Genomic DNA, 21,245 nt, shown 5'->3' with positions numbered 1-21,245 from the left:
TTTGGTCTGTGTGACTCCGCCCACTGCCAGTTTAACCAATAGTATCTGACACCTAGGGTTGCCAGTTGTAGCCATGAAAGCCTGCAAACAAACTGACTCCGAGATTGCAGATTCTATCCAACATAAAAAGCCTCTGCATCCATTTAATAAGCTCTATGACCAGGGAAATATTAAAAAACAAATCAACATCTACAGTGTAAGGCTCATCACCATCTATTGTCAATTGCGCTCGTTCCTATAGTTCTCAATCTGGCAACCCAAGTGATTTCAATTGAAATACAGCACCCTTTAAGTCAATTTTCATTTTTGGTTTGAACAATTGAAGCATTACAACCATACAGAAATCAACAAAGAAAAAAACCCGAATAAATATCCATTTCCACACCTTATATAGGTTGCCATTTGTCAGGAATTAAACATTCCACAAACACACCAAGTTGTGTTTTGTTTCTGGTTTGTAAAGTGTATAAATGACCGTCCAAAGTGTGCGAGTCACAAACATGATGGTTTATGTTCATTCGTCTCCTTCTGAAGACTCCTCAGCCTCCTCTAGCCATTGGATGAACTTCAAGAGCTGTAGAAAGACGAGACATAACCACATAGTTAACATAGTCCTCTTTCACCCAGATTTCAGTCCATTCCCAGAAAACTTGTTCTGGTAACTCCTCTGGCGTTGTGTGATTTTGACGAGTCCCGCTGCTTTCACATGTTCTGTTCTTTCATCAACACACATCACTAACAGCCCCGTAAAGACAGCTTGTAATTTGACAGCAATGATCAGAATTAAAAATCTAGTGTAAAAGTTTCAAGAATCGCACCCCTTGATTCCTGCGGAGCTGTTGGCTCTTGTCTGTGGTGGAGCTCTGTCTGAACCAGCTCATGATGCCTTCCTCCTCCAAGTGATTGTGTTAAGGTGGGCGTACACGGTGCGATTCTGAAGGTCGGAACGTCGTGAGCTCTGGCACATGTAACGATTGAGTTTATCCGAAAATTGTATAGAGGCAGTCACACACGACACAAATGTACAAACTCTGACGTAACATTACGTTTCGCGCCATTCATAAAAATACGGATTCTGAGGACGAAATAGTTTTTGTGGCAGGCGCCTTGTGACGCCCAAAAAAAACGAAGACCAAGGACATGACAAAGAGAATGGCTGAAAAGCAGAGAAAAGCATGGACTTTCTGTTCTTCATAAAGAACTCGAGGGAGTAAGCCATTTCTGAATTTCTGCTCGTTTTGTCGGAAATACAACAGGCATATTCATTCATAAAGCTGAACGGCAAATTTGGCACATTCGGAATAACAAATAAAAATAGAACTGTATAGTTAAACAAAAATTATTATAGACTATATGGTTTTTGTCATCTTCTGATTGGTCAACTTCAGATGGATCGCTAAATCGTCTCGTTCAACCGCACATACGCCACGAAGGGACCAGCAACTGTTTGGATATCAGCATTCTTCAATATACCTTATTTTATGTTCATAAAATACAATCCTGAAAAAAGTTGGGAGATGTTTTGCTTTAACCCTGGACATGTCAAGCAGTCACACTCACAGGCAGCAGGTGCGATGAATACTGAGCTGTGCTTTTCTGAGCCCCCTGCTGGTGGAAAGGAAACTCGAGCACAACTCGAATCAAGATCTGCATAACCTCCTTCAGAGAAATGTTGTAGGCGTACCTGAGAAGAGACAATTACATTTACCTCATCATACAAGTAGTATGACTTTTGTGTAGCCATAAACATTTTGTGTGATGAACAGATAGAACAAAGCCTCCATTTACTTAGTCTTCAAACTCTCAAATCTCATTCTTAATTTTTCAGAATCAAATCAGCACACTGACACGTAGCAAAAGCACCAGAGGATATGTTTTCTACGCTTTGATTTGAACGGAAACAGCGTATGCTTGTGGCGCGGCTGACACAGAACAACATACGCTATTTGCGTCCAGCGGATACTCTCCAAAATGGCGCTACATTGACGTAGAGGAGACAACTTGTTGAATAAAGTCGTTATTTTTGTTTTCTTCGTGTACAAAAGTATTCTCGTCGCTTCATAACGCTACGGTTGAACCACTGATGGCAGATGGACTATTCTGACGATGTCTTTCATACTTTTCTTGACAGTGTAAGTTACTTGGCAGTCAATGGGACAGTGACAAGCCTCCCGATTTTCATCCAAAATATCTTAACTTGTGTTCCGAAGACGAACAAAGCTTTTACGGGTTTGGAACGACATGGGGGTAAGTGATTAATGACAAAATTTTCATTTTGGGGTGGAGTAACCCTTTAATGTCACATTCTCCATTAAAAACCCTCAAAATGATTCATGATTTGATGGAATAGGACGAAAAATGACCGAGCTCACACCCGTTAGAAGTCGACAGAGTCAGCAAACTCAATTCTGAGAAAAATTGAGTTGAAGTTTTCTGAAGGTTCCAGAGCAAAATCACCAAGCAACATTGCATCTTTACCTCCGAATACAAATCTTTGCTATTATAAATAAGAACATATGAAAACAGCAGCAGAACAAATAAGAAACAAATAATGCATTAACTTTTTCATTTTACATCTAAACATATGCATTCAAGTAAGAAAAACAGAATCGAATGTAAAAATCCCTTTAGTGTGTTCATTACAAATAAACCGATTATTAAAACTACAAAAGCAGTTCAATCAAGAACAACGAGTGATTCCCTCTTTTCTTTTATTGTTTGATCAACACAGAGACAGACGGCCTATATATTAAGACTTACTGTAATGCACGAATCTAATATAATGTTACACATCAGATGTTTTTCCCCAACAGTTCCCCAAACGTTCACTTAAGACATAACAGATTATTTTTGTGTGAATACTTAAATAATGTGTATGTGTGTACATGTATCAGGATCGCACACTGGTGAAAGTGTCTTTTATGCGTGCGCTTCGGATGAGTCAGCGCGAGAAGCGAGCGGAGAAAAGGTACTCCCCTCAGCAAACACACAAATAAAGATCATTTTAGATGTTTAATTACTATATGGAGCATTGGGATCGCTAGACGAGGGCTTAATCAACTCATTTTTGTTAAAACCTCAAATTTGACTAAAATTGACATTTTTTTACGTTTTTTTTGCATGTAGCTCAAAATGAGCCTGTGCGCATTCACACTCATTTTACCAGCACAGGTCACATATATGACTTTTATACCGTTTATTTTTCGTAGCTTGACAGCTGAGGTCACTATGAACCGTTATTGGACAAGAGCTCTGTGAACATTTAGCAAAGCATCTCATGTTATGTGTCAGAGAAAAAGCAGCATATGGATTTGCAACAAGAGGCAAGTAATCTCTTAATTTTCAGGCGAACCATTTTATTAACTGGAATGTTTAAATTAATCCAAAGGTCTATCGTGAAACTCTAGATGGCGCAGTCCGATAGGTTCTAACTCAATCTGACATAATGACAGCATCACATGGTGTAGCTGATTGGTTCTTTTTGTATCAGCAGCCAATGAGCTCGCTGAACAACATTCAAATACTCGGCTAGTGTTTGCTGTAGCAGTTGCAGCACACTTCAAAAACCCTCCACCTTCCCCAGCTCCACCTGTATAGATCTGCTATGGAGTGATTTCATGTATGTTATATATGGGGTTATTTAATGTATGTTATATGTGCGGCAGCAGTATTTCTTACATGCTCACAGCAGCATGTTGTGGATGTACTGGCAGAAGCAAGTCTCGGTGCTTGCTCTGCAGCAGCAGCAGCAGTGTAGCAGATCTATTCCGCCAAGACCAAACACATTAACACTGCCACATACATTACCATGCTAAACCCTCAGAGAGTTGTCATGACAGAACTGGAACTGTGTATGTACTCACTTGAGTGAGTTGATCTCAAGCACCAGATTGTCACAGCTTATGTTCTCATCCAGCCCTCTCTGTAACGTACCATGAACCTCATTCTGAAACACTGAGGGGAAAGAACAGCTAGTATGAAACTGGGAGATCTGAGTGATGTTAGAAAGGATGAATAGAGCTCTGATAACACTTCTCACCTTTGACATCATCCAGTTCAGGTGATGCAGGGTGGCTTCCCAGGTCATGTGATCCCTCACTGACCTCACTTTCACTGTCACTCTCTGGGTCGGGATTTAACGCTAGGCCTGGAAACATGATATCATCATCAAGGCCGGTGTATTTAACTTCATCTCATTTAAAAAACCTGTATACACCTGTCCCATTCCCGGGTCAGTTTTGATCCGGTGAAACTTGAGCTTATAGACCTTATATAGCCCCGCCCCTTTTCAGCGCTGCGCTCGTTGTCTTCCGTTTTCCTTTTGTATTTCATGAATTTATGAATGAACTGCTCGTTTTAAAATCTTCCTGGTCTACTGACATTTATGACATCCGCCTCGAACATTACATTGCTCATGATAACTTTCGTTAACTTTAAAATATGTAAATCCACTTCTTCACCCGCTAATTACGGAGATTTTTTTTTTTCAGTATTCATGAAACTTTATTTCAATGACTTATGAAATTTTTAAGAACATATAAACTGATAATTATCTGTACTAACTCAGAACTTTGTGAATACTTCATATTCTTTTTCTAACAAAACATCAAAATAATAAATAAATTCATTTTACTTGCATAAACTATCACTTTCAGCCTGAACCAGCAATGTTTCATCAATAGGTGCAAGCAGAATGAAATGTGGACCCCTTTGGGCTGTAGTTCATTAGATATGGTTTATTTGTTACATATTACATCTTTTGTCTGTTTATAGTGTCTTTGTGCATGCACAGTCAAATGTACAAGATCATACAATTGTATGTGTATAAATGTATTTTACATAAGTAAAATGAGACCAATTTAACTGATAGATGTTAAACAACAACAACAACAAAATCTGCAAACTTCACATGTAAAGCCACAGTTCACGTCCAGGTCAAAACTGACCTGAATGCAAAAGGTGTAACAATTTAAATGGTTATATCTCCTAAAAACTTATTTTTAAAAATCTAAATAAATAAACAAATGATGTGTATTTTTTTGATAGTCTTAATTCTTATGCAAAGTTTTTTCCCGTACTAAAAACCATGGATTTATTTTATTTTTTTACATTTTTATGCAGCATTCTGGGTCAAAACTACAACAGGAGGGTTCAATTCATTATGTCTTCTGACACTTTCCAAAGACTTCTGAAGTCACTAAATAGCTTTGTGTGAGGAACTTTACGTCGCTTTGTTTGCTGCATTTATAATATAAGAGTCAGTTTAAGTCAATTGGTTGCGAGTTGTGAACAAATTTATAGACCAGAACAGTATAGCAACTCTTTAAAATCCTTTGTGAAGAAAAAAAGTGCTCCAAGTTTGGAACCAGGGTGAATAAATGAGAAGACATCTCACCCCAAATGCATTCAGCAAGCTCATCTTCCTCTGTGTCATCAAGACTGCTGGTCTTCCATCTGTATCCTTTACCCTCTGAACCAACCTCTGCTGGGTTAAACACTGACAAAACGATAAAAAAAAACCCTAAAATGACACTTTGCCCATGCATGTGAATGACATCCAAAATGTTCAGTTTTTAGAGGAAGTAATGTTCATCGTCATCTTTTTTCTATCAGGAATATAAAATCAATTTATTTTAATGCATGCTTGTTACACAAGTACGTACTGAGTAATGTTAAGTTACATGTACTTACTATAGATTTAGTATTACTTGCATATAATTACCCATACTTTACTGCTACTACTTTATTTAATACATGTATCATGTGACAAGGACACATTTACATAGTGTTTCCAAATATAATCCCATCAGATTTTCAACCCACAAATTAAGATCAAATCAGTGACCATCAGCATTTAAATCAATGTCAGTGTGAACGGCACAATCACACAGCATTGTACAGAATGTGTACTTTGCTACATCCACATAAGAAAATAAAATGAGCATGAACCTTTCTGTTTGGTTTTGTCTTTACTGTGGCCAACATCGTCATCGCTCAAGAACTCATCCTCATCTTCATCATCCTCTTCATCTGGATGGTGCATGGACAGAACTGTGCCTTCCTGAAGAGTAATATCTGGACCCACCACAACCTGCATATCAACATTTCTTTAGACAACAAGGAAACTAGCCAGCAATTTGGACACACAGTGAAGAATATTTAATGTAAAATAAACTTGTGTCTCATTAAGCCTCTATTTTGATCATCAACCATTTAGGGACCAAATAATCATTTAAATAAATCTGGACATCTTTAAGTTTACTTAGCTTTCCTATATTTAATATAAACATTTTAAAATATATTGTATATTTAATTCTGAATAAAATATTGAAATTTGAAACTTCCACATCATTGCATTCTGTTTTTATTCACAATTTGTACAGTGTCCCAACTTTTTTGGAATCGGGTTTGTAAATAAACAAGTCACTCGATTCTGTGTTTCATACCTCTTCATTGACTAGAAGCCCACGGACAAAGTCATTTCTTGTCTGGTAGTCAAAGTTGTCTGTGAAAAGCTCAGCAACCTACATTAAACAACATTCACTTTTATTGAGCAATGTGTTTATAATTTAAACAAACATGCACAACTGTAAAGCAAACGAATGCTCACCTGTGGAGAACAGATGCTAATGTGACAATCCAAAAGATCAAACCTAATTTCAAACTCATCACTTCCACTATGGAAAATATTCTGTGTGGGGAAAAGAAGGAATAATTATAATCACTAAATGCAATGATTTCTATTTGCTTTGTTGAGCTATCTGGGACATTATGGTCTTATTTGTTGTGCTGTCTGATTTTCATGACTGCAATAACCTTTATTTGATTAATAACCTTCATTTGATCATTAATTATCATTAGTAAGAATGGGTATTACAAGATCAACAGTAAAAGAGGAGTAATGCTACTAGTTCTCTATGCAAACAGGAAACTTCAAGAGATTCGACCACAATGTTAGTAAGTGTGCATTGATCAATTCTTTTTAACATGAATAATAATAGAAATGTTTCTTGAGAACCAAATCAGCATATTAGAATGATTTCTGAAGGATCATGTGACACTGAAGACTGTAATGGTGCTGAATATTCAGCTTTAATCATAGAAAAAATAACAGCATTTTAAAATATTGTAAAATAGTTATTTTAAATAGAAAAACTATTTTACTAGATTACATTTTTTACTGTATTTTTGATAATACAAATAAATGCAGCCTTGGTGAGCAGAAGAGGCGTCTTTCAAAAACACAAAAGCCCCGTATAAATGACAGACTTTTGAACAGTAGTGTGCAAGAGGATCAAAACCTTTCATCAAAGTTGTCCTAAAACCTAAAAACCAAAATGCGTTCTTGTCTTAGGACAACTTTGATGAACTTTTTTGATCCACTTCAGATGTTGACTACTGTATGTATACACACACTAAAATAATCCAAATTAAGACAGATGGGCTTGTATAATAATTATTGACATTTTTTATTAACCTTTTTTTAAAACAAAGAGCAATATACATTTTTTTTTTTTATTTAACCACTGTATTTTTTAATTAACCCAATTTATTGAGACAAACAACAAATATGCTTTGTTTTAACAGTCAAACACAAAATACAAATTTTAAATATCTAATGTTTTATATGCAGATTAAATAGGCCACAGGAGCAGCGCATTAAATTGTCAACGCAAGGAAATAACTGTCTATAAAAAAAACATGCATTACGTTTAAATTAAATCATATAAATCAAATATAATTTCATAAATTGCATAAACAATTATGAACAAAACAGCATCATGTTTTTATGCATTGCTTAATCCAAAGAGCCGAAGCGTCATTCACGCAGATTGCCCTTTAAAACATAAGAGACGCAGTGAAAAAGAACAAACCTTCACAAATTCGCGATGCGTTTTCTAAAAGTTTAAACGCTTTTAACTTCATGGCTAGATCTCTTGTGTGAGACGCGAGTGCAGCAGTCATATTTGTCCGTCTAAAATGCGCTGACTATGCGTTCTGTGTGAATGGCTTGGTTTCGGTTTTAACCCATTCAAGATCTTCTCTGCATTGAGCTGCTATACTTCTCTAATATTTTGAATGAATAACGCAGCAGCAGCACATCTCGTGGGCTAGACTAACAAAACATTAAAATGCAACAACGTCACTTACATCATTATCACCGTGTCTCGTGCGCCACTGATGACGCTCCCTGATGCACACATAACATTTGATTTTACTATTTTTGCATTCAAACGCATGCGTTTATTTTAAATTCGACTAATATTCATTTTTTTTTAAATTCACAATCTCATCACAGGCATGCAGAGCACTCAATTCAGCATGTGTTCGTGGGCTGTCTGCGGCACTCATAGCACGTGCCTATATCGGAAAATTTTTCTATCGTTATCGAAAAAGGTGTACCGCCGATAAATACCGATACCGTTTTATCGCCCAGGCTTAATAACAACTATGCATGTCATACTGAGATTTTTTTTTATTAACTACATTTACTGTACATTTGATGACACTTTTTGTATCATCGGTACTCGATTGGTTTATGAAATTGGCAAATTGAAAGATCACCGATAGCGATCGGTACCCGATTGATCACAGCACCCCTAAATATTAGTAAAATATCTCACCATAGGGAAGTGAAGTCTCTTTAAGGCCTGTGCTCTCTGGTAATGAAGAATGCGCTTGCTCTTGCTGTCCATAGCTACTATAATGTCATCGTCTTCACAGCGAGTCTTGTGACCAGGCGGAGACTCTTTGAAGATCATGGTCATCACTGAGATATTCTTCTCCATTTTGCGTCGCTGTCTGTGCAGGAAAGTCAAAATTGTATTAATGATATATAAATGATAAACTATGGAACTTTTATAGACGGGGGTCTGTGGGGGAGCGACACTCACTTGTGTTCCTGTAAAGCCTGGGAAACATCGATGTTGGACACCACGTCCCCATACACCAGCAGAAAGTCCGAGCGGACGAGAGCTTTGGCGTCCACGTCCCTCAACACATCCCCGAGAGAGCGGTACAGGTCAGAGGTGATGACGTGCACCACATTTGGAGATGTGGGGCGACACCATTTGGACTTTCTGTGAAATAAGACGCCAAATACTGAGTCATCAGAGTCACAGCCATTCAACAGCATCATTAAAAACATCACAGCATCTTACTGTAAGTGTTCCTTTATTTTGCTGGACATCCAGCAGCAGAAGACAAACGTCTCTTGCACTCCAGTAGAGGTCAGGAACTCTAATGTGTAGTCAATCATGGAGACATTAGCCAGAGGTAGAAGAGCCTGGGGGGGGGGGGCGGGGGAAAAGTTACTCTATAAATAGTCTAGAACGCTGAATTAAAAAGATAACAAGTAATACTCTTCATTTAGAAAAACAGTCTATGCTAGTACCATTGTACAGTTCTCTTTTGTGTCTTCTTGTGCTTGAATGGACAAATAAACACAAATTATGTCAAAATACTCATCTTGGCAAGCAACTTCTAGTCCATCAACACATTAGATCTGTGCATCAGGGCTTGTGACTCGCATGTCTGTCATTAATGTTAGCAAAACAGCGAAAGACAGAGAAAGTCACTTACTGCTCTTGACTGAATAACTTAACAGTTTTTAAAAAGATGACTCTACATTTAATTTGTACAGTGAGAACTATGCAGTGTTATATCTGATTATTCACTTTCTGTACCTCAATTCTACTGTTAGATCTACCTGAAAAATTGAAAACAGTTTATTTCATTTCTATCTTTGCTGAAACGCATTTTTTGTGCTATTGCTTGTAATTTGTTATTATTTTATTACTGATTGTTCATTTAGCAATGCCTTAACTTTATATTAATTAGCAGTTTTTGCTGTGGCATCAAAATGAATCAAAACAATTTTTTATTCTATTTTATCCATTTATTATATTGTGTCAGGGCTAGTGAAAATGTTGGTAGCACAAGTAATTTTGCTTATTATTATTTTAATATTTTTTCCCCCATGCAGATGCACAAAATCACAATCACTTACTCATTTTCAAATAAAGCTATTCAAGTCATCTGGTGAAAATTCCTGTACATTTTAATATTGCAGGCAAACAAAACATTGCAATGCCATTCCAATATAGTGCAGTTAATAGTTACCAATAACCAAGTTATTTTAAAAGTACCAGAGGTAGAAGAGCCTGGGGGGGGGACGAGTGAAAAGTTACTCTATAAATAGTCTAGAACGCTGAATTAAAAAGATAACAAGTAATACTCTTCATTTAGAAAAACAGTCTATGCTAGTACCATTGTACAGTTCTCTTTTGTGTCTTCTTGTGCTTGAATGGACAAATAAACACAAATTATGTCAAAATACTCATCTTGGCAAGCAACTTCTAGTCCATCAACACATTAGATCTGTGCATCAGGGCTTGTGACTCGCATGTCTGTCATTAATGTTAGCAAAACAGCGAAAGACAGAGAAAGTCACTTACTGCTCTTGACTGAATAACTTAATAGTTTTTAAAAAGATGACTCTACATTTAATTTGTACAGTGAGAACTATGCAGTGTTATATCTGATTATTCACTTTCTGTACCTCAATTCTACTGTTAGATCTACCTGAAAAATTGAAAACAGTTTATTTCATTTCTATCTTTGCTGAAACGCATTTTTTGTGCTATTGCTTGTGATTTGTTATTATTTTATTACTGATTGTTCATTTAGCAATGCCTTAACTTTATATTAATTAGCAGTTTTTGCTGTGGCATCAAAATGAATCAAAACAATGACAACCATAACTTTTTATTCTATTTTATCCATTTATTATATTGTGTCAGGGCTAGTGAAAATGTTGGTAGCACAAGTAATTTTGCTTATTATTATTTTAATATTTTTTCCCCCATGCAGATGCACAAAATCACAATCACTTACTCATTTTCAAATAAAGCTATTCAAGTCATCTGGTGAAAATTCCTGTACATTTTAATATTGCAGGCAAACAAAACATTGCAATGCCATTCCAATATAGTGCAGTTAATAGTTACCAATAACCAAGTTATTTTAAAAGTACTGGTACCATACTTTTATACTAGCATTAGACACCAACAATATCATGTTACTCGATTACCATGTTCACCTAGCACGGCATATAAATGGTACACAAAGATATTTTTAAGGACACTGTACTATTACTAAGCAAAAAGCAGGGGAAAGTTATGAACGATAATAGATAACATTCTCCTTACTCAGATGCATTTTCAGATTAAATAAAATGTTATTTTTTTCCTCCCAGACATTTGGTGTTGTTCGTTTTAATTATTCTGGATTTATGATTTAATACAAATTTATTATCAATGTTGCAATGCCATTCCAATATAGTGCAGTTAATAGTTACCAATAACCAAGTTATTTTAAAAGTACTGGTATCATACTTTTATACTAGCATTAGACACCAACAATATCATGTTACTCGATTACCATGTTCACCTAGCACGGCATATAAATGGTACACAAAGGTATTTTTAAGGACACTGTACTATTACTAAGCAAAAAGCAGGGGAAAGTTATGAACGATAATAGATAACATTCTCCTTACTCAGATGCATTTTCACATGCTTTGGTGCATTTTCAGATTAAATAAAATGTTATTTTTTTCCTCCCAGACATTTGGTGTTGTTCGTTTTAATTATTCTGGATTTATGATTTAATACAAATTTATTATCAATAGTAATCAAATAAAGGGGGGAAAAAACATTAACAATTTAATTCATCTTTTAAAATGAAATCCAATTAAAATTTAACAATTCTCACAACTTTTTGGCAGACAAAGTTTACCTTTAAAATTAAAACATGGAAGAAAGTGTGTTATTTTATTCTATTTACTCAGCTAAAATTGCATATACACAAATCTAAATACTTTAAAGTGAAACCCAGGTTGTCACAATGACTTTCTTTCTTATATTACAGCCCATAAATTATAAAAAAAATTAAATAAAATGCAGTACTTTTTAGCATACATAAAAAATTATATATATATATATATATACCGAACCTGCAGTATTGTTGTTGCCATGTTTGCACATGACAAGTTGTACAGCTAAAATACAGACAAACAAACAAACAGTCCAGCACACATGATGGAGCTCTGAAGCTGTGTTTTGTGCAGTGTCGCAGTGTCGCAGTGTCTCGTGTGTTTGGGTCCAGAGGCACACATGTGCTCGAGGTGAAGCTGTGTGTTTTGTGCAGTTCTCACCCGAGGCTGGTCTTTGCTGATGGGGAAGAACCTGCGGTTGAAGCTGTCTGCGACGAGAACGGCCTGCAGCAGCGGCTGCTGCTCTTCATCCTTCTCCGCCTTTCTGGGGCGACTCTGCTTCCCTGCTTTGCCTGCCATGTTTGTGCTGGCTTGGTGACCCGGATGTTATCTCTAATTAGTACGTTTTAATGTTTTAATATGAATTCTCCCGTTTTAACTCTTAACTGCGTAACGTCCGTTTAATGTCTATTCGCGTTTTTCAGTGTCAGTATTCATTTAGAAATTGTTGTTCAAGGTGCCGATGACAGGTGACACGTGTTACTTTTCTCAGCGCTGGATCAGGATGGACCAATCACAAGCCGCGTCTCATTAGAAAGCCCCGCCCTCTAGAGGTCACACTTATTGCTTTTAAGTAGTCTTTTGTAGCCTTAAAACTACTGTGGTATTAATAATTTATTTACCACAGAGCACTATTTTCCACTCAGGTTTCAAAGCAGGTTCAAGGGATAAATAAACTAGAAATTAAGTGACTTTTGCTGACTTGCAGCTCAACAGAAGACTTGTCATTATTCAGCTCAAACGAGTTCAAGGTTGATTCAACAGTCCTGAGTCAGCGTATTATGAGTGAAGAGCACACGTTTGAAATGTTAAGAATAAAAGTATAGTAAGAAAGAACGTGCACATGTTAGTACGTGTTCTTATTTTAAGTTCTGAATGAAAGCAAGTGATTTTCACAGTCATTACTGGTATAATTTAAAATGTCTCGCACAACTGGCAAAAATGGACTGTTTGAGGCACTTTGTTGTTTAGTGATGTTACCTTAAAACTACTGTGGTATTAATAATTTATTTACCACAGAGCACTATTTTCCACTCAGGTTTCAAAGCAGGTTCAAGGGATAAATAAACTAGAAATTAAGTGACTTTTGCTGACTTGCAGCTCAACAGAAGACTTGTCATTATTCAGCTCAAACGAGTTCAAGGTTGATTCAACAGTCCTGAGTCAGCGTATTATGAGTGAAGAGCACACGTTTGAAATGTTAAGAATAAAAGTATAGTAAGAGAGAACGTGCACATGTTAGTACGTGTTCTTATTTTAAGTTCTGAATGAAAGCAAGTGATTTTCACAGTCATTACTGGTATAATTTAAAATGTCTCGCACAACTGGCAAAAATGGACTGTTTGAGGCACTTTGTTGTTTAGTGATGTTACGTTCATGAACAAATCGTTATTTTTGAACGAATCTTTTAGGTGAACGAATCGCTCTCGTAATCCATTGACTCATTTCTCATTCACTGAAATTTAGTGATGTTTCGTTCGTGAACAAATCGTTATTTTTGAATGAATCTTTTAGGTGAAACTAATCATTCTCGTAATCCATTGACTCATTTCTCGTTCACTGAAATTTAGTGATGTTACGTTCGTGAATGAATCGTTATTTTTGAACGAATCTTTTAGGTGAACGAATCGTTCTCATAATCCATTGACTCATTTCTCGTTCACTGAAATGTAGTGATGTTTCGTTCGTGAACAAATCGTTATTTTTGAATGAATCTTTTAGGTGAACGAATCGTTCTCGTAATCCATTGACTCATTTCTCGTTCACTGAAATTTAGTGATGTTACGTTCGTGAATGAATCGTTATTTTTGAACGAATCTTTTAGGTGAACGAATCGTTCTCATAATCCATTGACTCATTTCTCGTTCACTGAAATGTAGTGATGTTTCGTTCGTGAACAAATCGTTATTTTTGAATGAAATGAATGAGAGTGTACCAGGTCAGTCGGCCACTTAGCATGTCAATATCGATCAGCAATCAGCAGAAAGCAGATGCAAAGCGCAGTTATAGGTACTGTGCACTCTATACGCTTGTTTATATATTCATAATTAGCATACAGAACATAACTCCACGTTTAATCCCCGATTTATGAATGTGTAATTGTCTGACCAAACAATTAAAATGTTAATTATGCAAGAAAACCTTGTGCTTTGGTCATCTGAACAACTTATTTAGACTATTTATTTAATGAATAGATTATGCACACATTTTAATAAAGCCAAATCAGTTTAGTAACAAGTGAATATGTTCGTTGACTTAAAACATAACACATAAGACACTCTATTTATGTAATATGAAGATATGGTCACTGAACGAATCAGTGAATGAATCATTTTGGTGAACGAACTGAAAATGAACGAATCTCTTGAAAGAATCAAAATTTCAAGCACTAATGTTGCTGTTGTTAAATAGAATGGGATATATTTTTTTATTCCCGTTTGTATTTTTATATCATAACGGTACAGCATTTTTTACTTTGGTTAAAGTAATCTAAAAAAAGTAATCAGAAAGTATTATATTGGCTAAAATGTGTAATCTAACAATTACATTACTGACTTCAACTTTCATTATTTAATTTGTAATGGAGTAATGGATTGGTCAAATCCCTTTGTGTTGAGCTCTGTTTTTTGCCCACGGTCCAGTTGCACTTTTAGATAATGGCAACACTTCTATCGAATGAAAAGAAATAAGTCAAACAACTTCGACTAAATGACTAAAGAGTTCCTTGTTACAGTACTAGGGCCAAGTCTGGATGACATTTCCTCAGATAAAGTGTGTGCTCCGATTGTCTTAGCGTCTTTGTTAACACTGGATTCAGAACGTACAGGTTCATTAGCACAAAAAAACATGACTAACTTTTAGCAATCTTATCAGAAACAACAGAAAATGAATAACGACAAAAACAAAAGTTAAACGAGATACAAAATGATGTTTCACTTCTGGTAAAAAAATCATTTTTACAATTCTACAATTGGTTGTTTGTCATGTTTTCCAATTCATTATACTTATAGCATGAAAATAAATAGTTAAGTATTATACTTATTCATGATACCATAAAATAGTGCATTTTAGGGTGCATTGGAAAGCATAATTAGTGCATTAAAAATACTTTCTTAATGCATCCCATATAAAGGCTTCAAGTAAAGTGCTACTGAATATTCATTCAGGTTTCTACAGCTCCTGAGTTACAAAGGAGAGCGTTTGCAAGTTACAGCACCACTGGATTTTCACAACATCTGTAAACTTCTTAAAAGTCGATCTCAAATGTCATGATGATCAGCCATTGATATTTGAAAATTGATCAAGTCTGACATCAGCTCTAGACATTATAAACTGTATTTTGCAAATGTTCATGGATAATAGTGGTTTAGGTCAGTTTCTGTTGCGAAGGCACCAAATGATACAGCAAACATTATTAAATCCGGTAAAACACACACAGAAGACAGTCTTAGGTGATGGATAAAGATATGTTTATTGACACATATCCATCAGTGCGGCCTCCAATGCAATTTATCATGCAATGCATCCACGACAAAACAGATCATAGTTCCAGTGCTTATTTTACCGAACACGCATGTAAAAACCATGTCAGATTATTGAGGAGGTATTCATCATCTCGTTTCAATTGAATATGTACACTGAATGAAATCTATTTTCAGGTGGGGTTGTTAACTGTTCTGTTATCGATTATGAAAATAGCAGGACGTGTTGCCTTCATCATGGAGCTTCATGCAGAACTTCTGAACTTTGGTTGACGACAATTAAGACATGCAATAGATGGCCCGCTCTGTTTGAAAACCATTTAGGTTTTGATAAAAAAAGAAAAGAAAAGTCACACTGTAATAGATATGTTGGTTTTCAAAGTATCATAATAGTAAAGTTTTGTTGGAGAGAAACAGATATGGCAGTAAAATTGTTATCCAAAAGGCACTAGGTGAGCCGAACGCTACAGCTGTTTAGTCTTCTACAAATAAATTACAATTCAAACAGTGCAGTTACATTTGTTAACTTAATGTTTTCCTTTTTGAAACATTTATCTATGAATCAAATGTAAGGCAACACATTACAAAAAAGAATATTACAGAAACAATGTACCCAATGAACACACACAGACACAAAAATGTGAAACAATGGTTTCTATGACATTTCATGTCTCCTGACGCCATTATGATGATATCCTATGGCTTGGAGCCTCCAAAACATATTATAATGATAAAGACAATTCTGATAATATTATGCATAGACTGTAATAATTCTCCATGCTCCACAAAAAAAAAAAAAAAAAAAGCCCTCAAAATCTCCCCTCAAAAACTCTCAGGACCCAATCCTTTGCCCCAAACCCAATTCATTTTCCATTTAGACTTTGAGGGATTGAATAAGGCAACCAGAGTCCATCAGAAGGCGGCATCGAAGTGGGTTTAAGTAGAAATAGTTTGCAAACTAAAAATATTGTCCCAAAGACCCTTTTATGGTTAGTTCACCAAATTTCAAAAGGTGTCAAGCTACAGTCCCTATCCCAGAATCCAAACAGAGAGACATGGGCATGAGATCAGATTATAGTTTCCTTCCCAAGATGTGAAAAGATGCTTTCCTCTGGACAGCAGGAGGTTAAATAGAATCGGAGGATCCCAGTGTTACGGGGAGAAAAAAGATGATGCCATGATGCCTTGTGATCGGTAAATCCTGAACTTCAGCACCAATCACGCTATGTTTTTTTACGGTCTGTTTTTTTACATTTATTCAATTGTGAAATGCAACATTAAAGGGTTAATTCCAAGGTTGTTACAGATTTTTCTAAAGAGGTTTTTGGAGAGGAAAGTACAAAATCCCAATTCGGTTCAGATGGTTAGCTGGAAGAAAGAAGAAAAAGAAGATGTCCAGTATTTGTAAGAAAGTTTAAGTTTAGGATCATATTCTTACTTGAGGGTTCATGTTAAACAGACAATCATAAATCAAGATATGTGATTCAAATTTCACGCAAACATCTCAAGTTATGTGGTAATGTGTGTGTCCAGCTCACATTTAACTATAGAAAACAAAACAACCATGACAACAAGTAGTAAGGATTAAAACTTATTTTACATAAAGGAAATGAAGCCTTTAGGACTATTAAGATATATTTATGCACTATGACATTTTCACGACAATTAAGGACATATTGCCTAACCACAACAAGGTTATTATATAGTTTTGCATTTTTAACTGATGGCAGAGCCTCAACATTGGATTTGCAGTGTTGCGCATTATAGCCATTCGCACTGCAGCTGAAGTGAAGGACAGCTTAGGGAGCGCTCGTTGCTCGCTTTCTGTAGACTATAAATAATTGCATTTTATACGTTTTATTTTTAATGCTCCTATAAAGGACCAATGGACACATATACACGGCAGGGTTTATGAAGAATTATAAGTAGTTTGTAGTTGAATCACATTTGTTCAAAACAGCCGGGCAGGTTGTTCACAAGATGTAGGCAAAAGTTTGTATCGTATGGAAAAAGTAAGTACATTTATTTTTCATAATTCTTATTTTATTTCAGTTCGTTTTTCAGTAACTGTTGTTAGTTTCGTTTCTCACTTATTTTAATGTTTTTATTTTATTTCAGTTCCACAAATTTTTTTTTCGATCAATCGTTTTCATCTTGGTTTTAGTTTTAGTTTACGAAAATAACCTTGTACTACAAAATGCCTGGAAGTTACTTAATCAAATTGAATTTTACATAGAATATCACCTGAGCACAATATAACTGCTGGTTACTTTATATAGTACTAATACAAAATGAAAAAGAATTAAAAAAAATTCAAGATCAATTTCCAGATTAAATAATCCGTTAAGAAATATTGTATTCTATGCATTCGAAACCTTGCACTTTTTCACTCATTTAAACACTGTTCTTGTATTTAAAATTGAGGTACATGTGCTGCCTAATCGATACAGATCAAAATGCATAAAATCCTAAAAATAAGCTTCATTTTCTTCATGCAATATTGAATCACGTCCTTCCTTTGTCAGGTTTCATGTGATTCACGTTTTGTTACCATCATAGAAAGATGGGGGTAAAAAAATGCCTATTTAACTCGATACTTAATATTTTACTAATATTATTCTAATGCAAAAAGTCCATTTTTTTTGCATTTCCTTGTTAGAATTAGGGCCAGATTTACTAACAGCTTGCACCAGTGCAAACCCTCTTTTGCCAGGATTTACTAAAGGCACACAGTGGAAAATTAGCACTGATCATGTGTGGACAATTATTTTTGTGGCTGACCTTATTGCTTATGCATCTGTAGGAGTTTCCTTTTCAGACACAAAATTTACAAGGAGGAGAGTATTTAAATAAATCGTGCAACGTGATTTTACTAAGGCTTGTGCTAGTCAATTTACTGGTATCTGCACCATCATATGACACCTCAAAAAAGCATGTCGTAAACCATTCTGCGCTTAACATTGCTGCGATAGTTGCTCATTTGCGCTGGTCTTTGTAGATCGTGTTGGTCACTATAGAAATGATCCGGCTGTGTCTTTAATTTGCGCATTGTCAGTAGATCAGCAAAACTTTCCACTCCTATCGGCGCTTTTATGGGATCGTGTTCTCACGTTGATTTGCACGGTTTAATAAATCTGGCCCTTGAAGTGATACTTTTGTCAACATGTGTACAAATAAGATGGTTTTTTAAGCATTTGTGACCCTGGACCACAAAACCAGTCTTAAGGGTCAATTTTTTTTAAATTGAGATTTATACATTTGAATAAATAAGCTTTCCATTGATGTATGGTTTGTTAGGATAGGACAATATCTGGCCGAGATACAACTATTCGAAAATCTGGAATCTGAGGGTGCAAAAAAAATCAAAATATTGAGAAAACTGCCTTTCAAGTTATCCAAATGAAGTTCTTAGCAATGCATATTACCAATGAAAATTTTCAGTTTTTATATATTTACAGTAGGAAATTTACTAAATGTCTTCATGGAACATGATCTTAATATCCTGTGATATTGATGATGATTTTTGGCATAAAAGAAAAATCAACACTTTTGACCCATATAATGTATTGTTGGCTATTGCTACAAATATACCCATGCTACTTGAGACTGGTTTTGTGCTCCAGGGTCACATTTGTACTGAATGGGGAGCTCAAGAGTGGGTTTTCTAACAGAATTTCAAAAGTTTTCAAGCCAAGCCTGTAGAGAGCCTCGGTCCAGCGAAAGGAAATTCCCTTTTAATTGCCCAGAATTGGTTAAGTTTGTAAAGGAAAGAATCCGCTATTCTAGTAAACAAAACCCCACAGTAAACAGAAAAGCACACGTCACCACAGTTAAGCTCAACCGTAAAAACACGGGGTAGTCGACTACACCGTTAGAAATCTAAGGTCTGGAGAGGCTGTGTGATGCTGTCAGCATGTACTGGATGTTGTGTCTGCCGCTTGGAGAAAGGACTGCGCCCTGCTATGAGACAACAGCAAACAAACAGCCCGTCACGAGACCACCCTGCCTCTAACTTATGGCCTTCAGCATCACAATTATAGCTTTTTATATCAACAACTTCTAATGGTTGAATCTCATAAAAACGTATCCCTGTCACATTTCATCCCAAGTATCAAAAATTTTATTTTGCATCAAGAAATGTCATATTTTTGGGGACCATCGAGACATTATTTTTATGAAATTCAAGCACTTCCCACACCCTCTCTGCTCCAAATGCATGATGTGATTTAGGCTGAGCATGACACTGTGTGGCTGTAGTTACCTTGGCTTGCCCGACATGTTTTTGGGGTTCTTGCGGAAGGACTGGTTTGCTACAGAGCGAGTGGACATGGTACGCGGAGACGCCCTTGCGAAGGTAGATGGAGGAGTCTTGGGAATCTTCTTGCCGAGATGGCCGATCCATTTCTTCTGCTCGTCTTGGGACAAGGCCAGGAGCAGCATGTCTCTAGCCGATGTCACATCATAATTCACTGAGGAACAAGAACAAAAGGTTAGATGAGGGTAGCCATTTGCACACATGCAGTCTTTGCTGTAGATTTTGTTGAGTAATGCAAAGGATCATCCATCCTTTGACCAATTCAGAGTAGTGATGACTTGAATGAATGAAGGGGAGTAATGAAAGTTTTTTTTTTATGGTTTCTCATTGTTCATGTAAAAAGGTGAGTTGATCAGGCTAGTTTATTCACTTTATGTGCTTTAGACATGTAAAACATCCACATTTCATATCATTACTGGGTGCTTGGGTAATAACAAAATTGTATACATGCAATGTGCTTTACCTTTGCAAGGGGTGATAACATCCTCCTTCTTGTCCAGATGGTCCTTGTGGCACTTGACGTGGCATCGGCGGCACTCCAGGGCCGGCGGAGGCTTGAACACGTGCCACAGCGGTTTGGAGCAGGCCTCGCAGTTAGAGGGGAAATGATAGAGGGTGGGGATGAACTCATGGCCTTTGTGGGGCAAGCAGTTGGTCTTATCACCCTGAGGAACACTCTCCATGTCCGCCTCCTTCCTGCACTCACCTTCATTAGCATACAGGATCTAAAGAACAAAAACCGTTTTCAATTCATAAATTTGAGTAAACAGTTAAAGGGTCATGATCTTAATATACACCTTGCACATATCACTTATGCAGCAGCTGACACTATGGGGAAACCTTTCCCCGAAAACACTGAAGCCCTATTGAGTGTTGAGGGTGGACAGTTTGACTAATGATGAGCACATTCAAATCACAGTAAAGCAGATCTGGTTAGGGTTGTAACGGTACGCAAACATGACGGTTTGGTACGTACCTCAGTTTTGATGTCACGGTTCTGTATGATTTTGGTACAGCAAGGGGGAAAACTAAACATAAATTGCTTCTTTTTTCTTTTTCTTTATTAATCAGTGGTTTACTAACCAAATTGCTGCTTTGTCTATAAATAATTCTAATTATAATTAAAATGTTCTACCTCAGATAATGATGTAATCCAAAGGAAGCCTGCACTTTATAATAATTCTCTTCTCTAGACTTAATTTCTCTAGCGAACTAACAAGCTATAGACACTTAATGACTTGCCTAAGGTAAATGTAATGCTATGTGACATTTTGTTTACCAGCTATTTTATTGACATCTTTCTGCAGTTTAAACACTGATTGAGCTGTTCATTCACGTTTATTTCGTGCCGTAACTAGTAGTAAAGAGGAAGGGATGGTCGTGTTCATTTGCG

General features: G+C 36.2%; 2 protein-coding genes across 2 annotated transcripts in view; both read right to left on the bottom strand.

Moving 5' to 3' along the window:
- Positions 1 to 510: 510 nt before the first annotated feature.
- On the bottom strand, positions 511 to 12,548 carry LOC107593821 (translation initiation factor eIF-2B subunit epsilon-like). The gene is made up of 13 exons (XM_016283699.1): positions 12,218 to 12,548; positions 9,162 to 9,286; positions 8,895 to 9,080; positions 8,625 to 8,802; positions 6,611 to 6,691; positions 6,447 to 6,524; positions 5,950 to 6,091; positions 5,396 to 5,497; positions 4,040 to 4,147; positions 3,864 to 3,954; positions 1,561 to 1,684; positions 819 to 893; positions 511 to 574 (listed from the first exon to the last, which is right to left on the bottom strand). The coding sequence occupies exons 1-13, from the start codon at positions 12,353 to 12,355 to the stop codon at positions 515 to 517; spliced, it is 1,488 nt and encodes a 495-aa protein (XP_016139185.1). The 5' UTR covers positions 12,356 to 12,548; the 3' UTR covers positions 511 to 514.
- A 6,563-nt stretch (positions 12,549 to 19,111) lies between these two features.
- The window catches only part of rock1 (Rho-associated, coiled-coil containing protein kinase 1), a 73,811-nt gene continuing 71,677 nt past the window's right edge, over positions 19,112 to 21,245 (bottom strand). The window contains exons 31-33 of the mRNA XM_016283610.1: positions 20,316 to 20,577; positions 19,799 to 20,006; positions 19,112 to 19,497 (exon numbers count right to left, since the gene is read on the bottom strand). Coding sequence (XP_016139096.1) covers positions 19,446 to 19,497; positions 19,799 to 20,006; positions 20,316 to 20,577 — 522 coding nt within the window. The 3' untranslated portion in view covers positions 19,112 to 19,445. The remainder of the gene's footprint in view (positions 19,498 to 19,798; positions 20,007 to 20,315; positions 20,578 to 21,245) is intronic.

The sequence above is a fragment of the Sinocyclocheilus grahami genome, unplaced genomic scaffold, assembly GCF_001515645.1.
Source record: "Sinocyclocheilus grahami isolate Dianchi unplaced genomic scaffold, SAMN03320097.WGS_v1.1 scaffold176.1, whole genome shotgun sequence".
Classification (NCBI taxonomy): Eukaryota; Metazoa; Chordata; class Actinopteri; order Cypriniformes; family Cyprinidae; genus Sinocyclocheilus; species Sinocyclocheilus grahami.
This window is presented reverse-complemented; position numbering and strand designations above follow the sequence as displayed.

Bases quoted from the DNA above. Each gene is read 5' to 3' on its own strand.
- LOC107593821 (XM_016283699.1), bottom strand. From the start codon at position 12,355: ATGGCAGGCAAAGCAGGGAAGCAGAGTCGCCCCAGAAAGGCGGAGAAG. The intron at 9,287-12,217 runs GTGAGAACTGCA...CCCCCCCCCCAG, and splicing joins TCAGCAAAGACCAGCCTCGG to GCTCTTCTACCTCTGGCTAA. The intron at 8,803-8,894 runs GTGAGTGTCGCT...TTTCCTGCACAG, and splicing joins CAGGCTTTACAGGAACACAA to ACAGCGACGCAAAATGGAGA.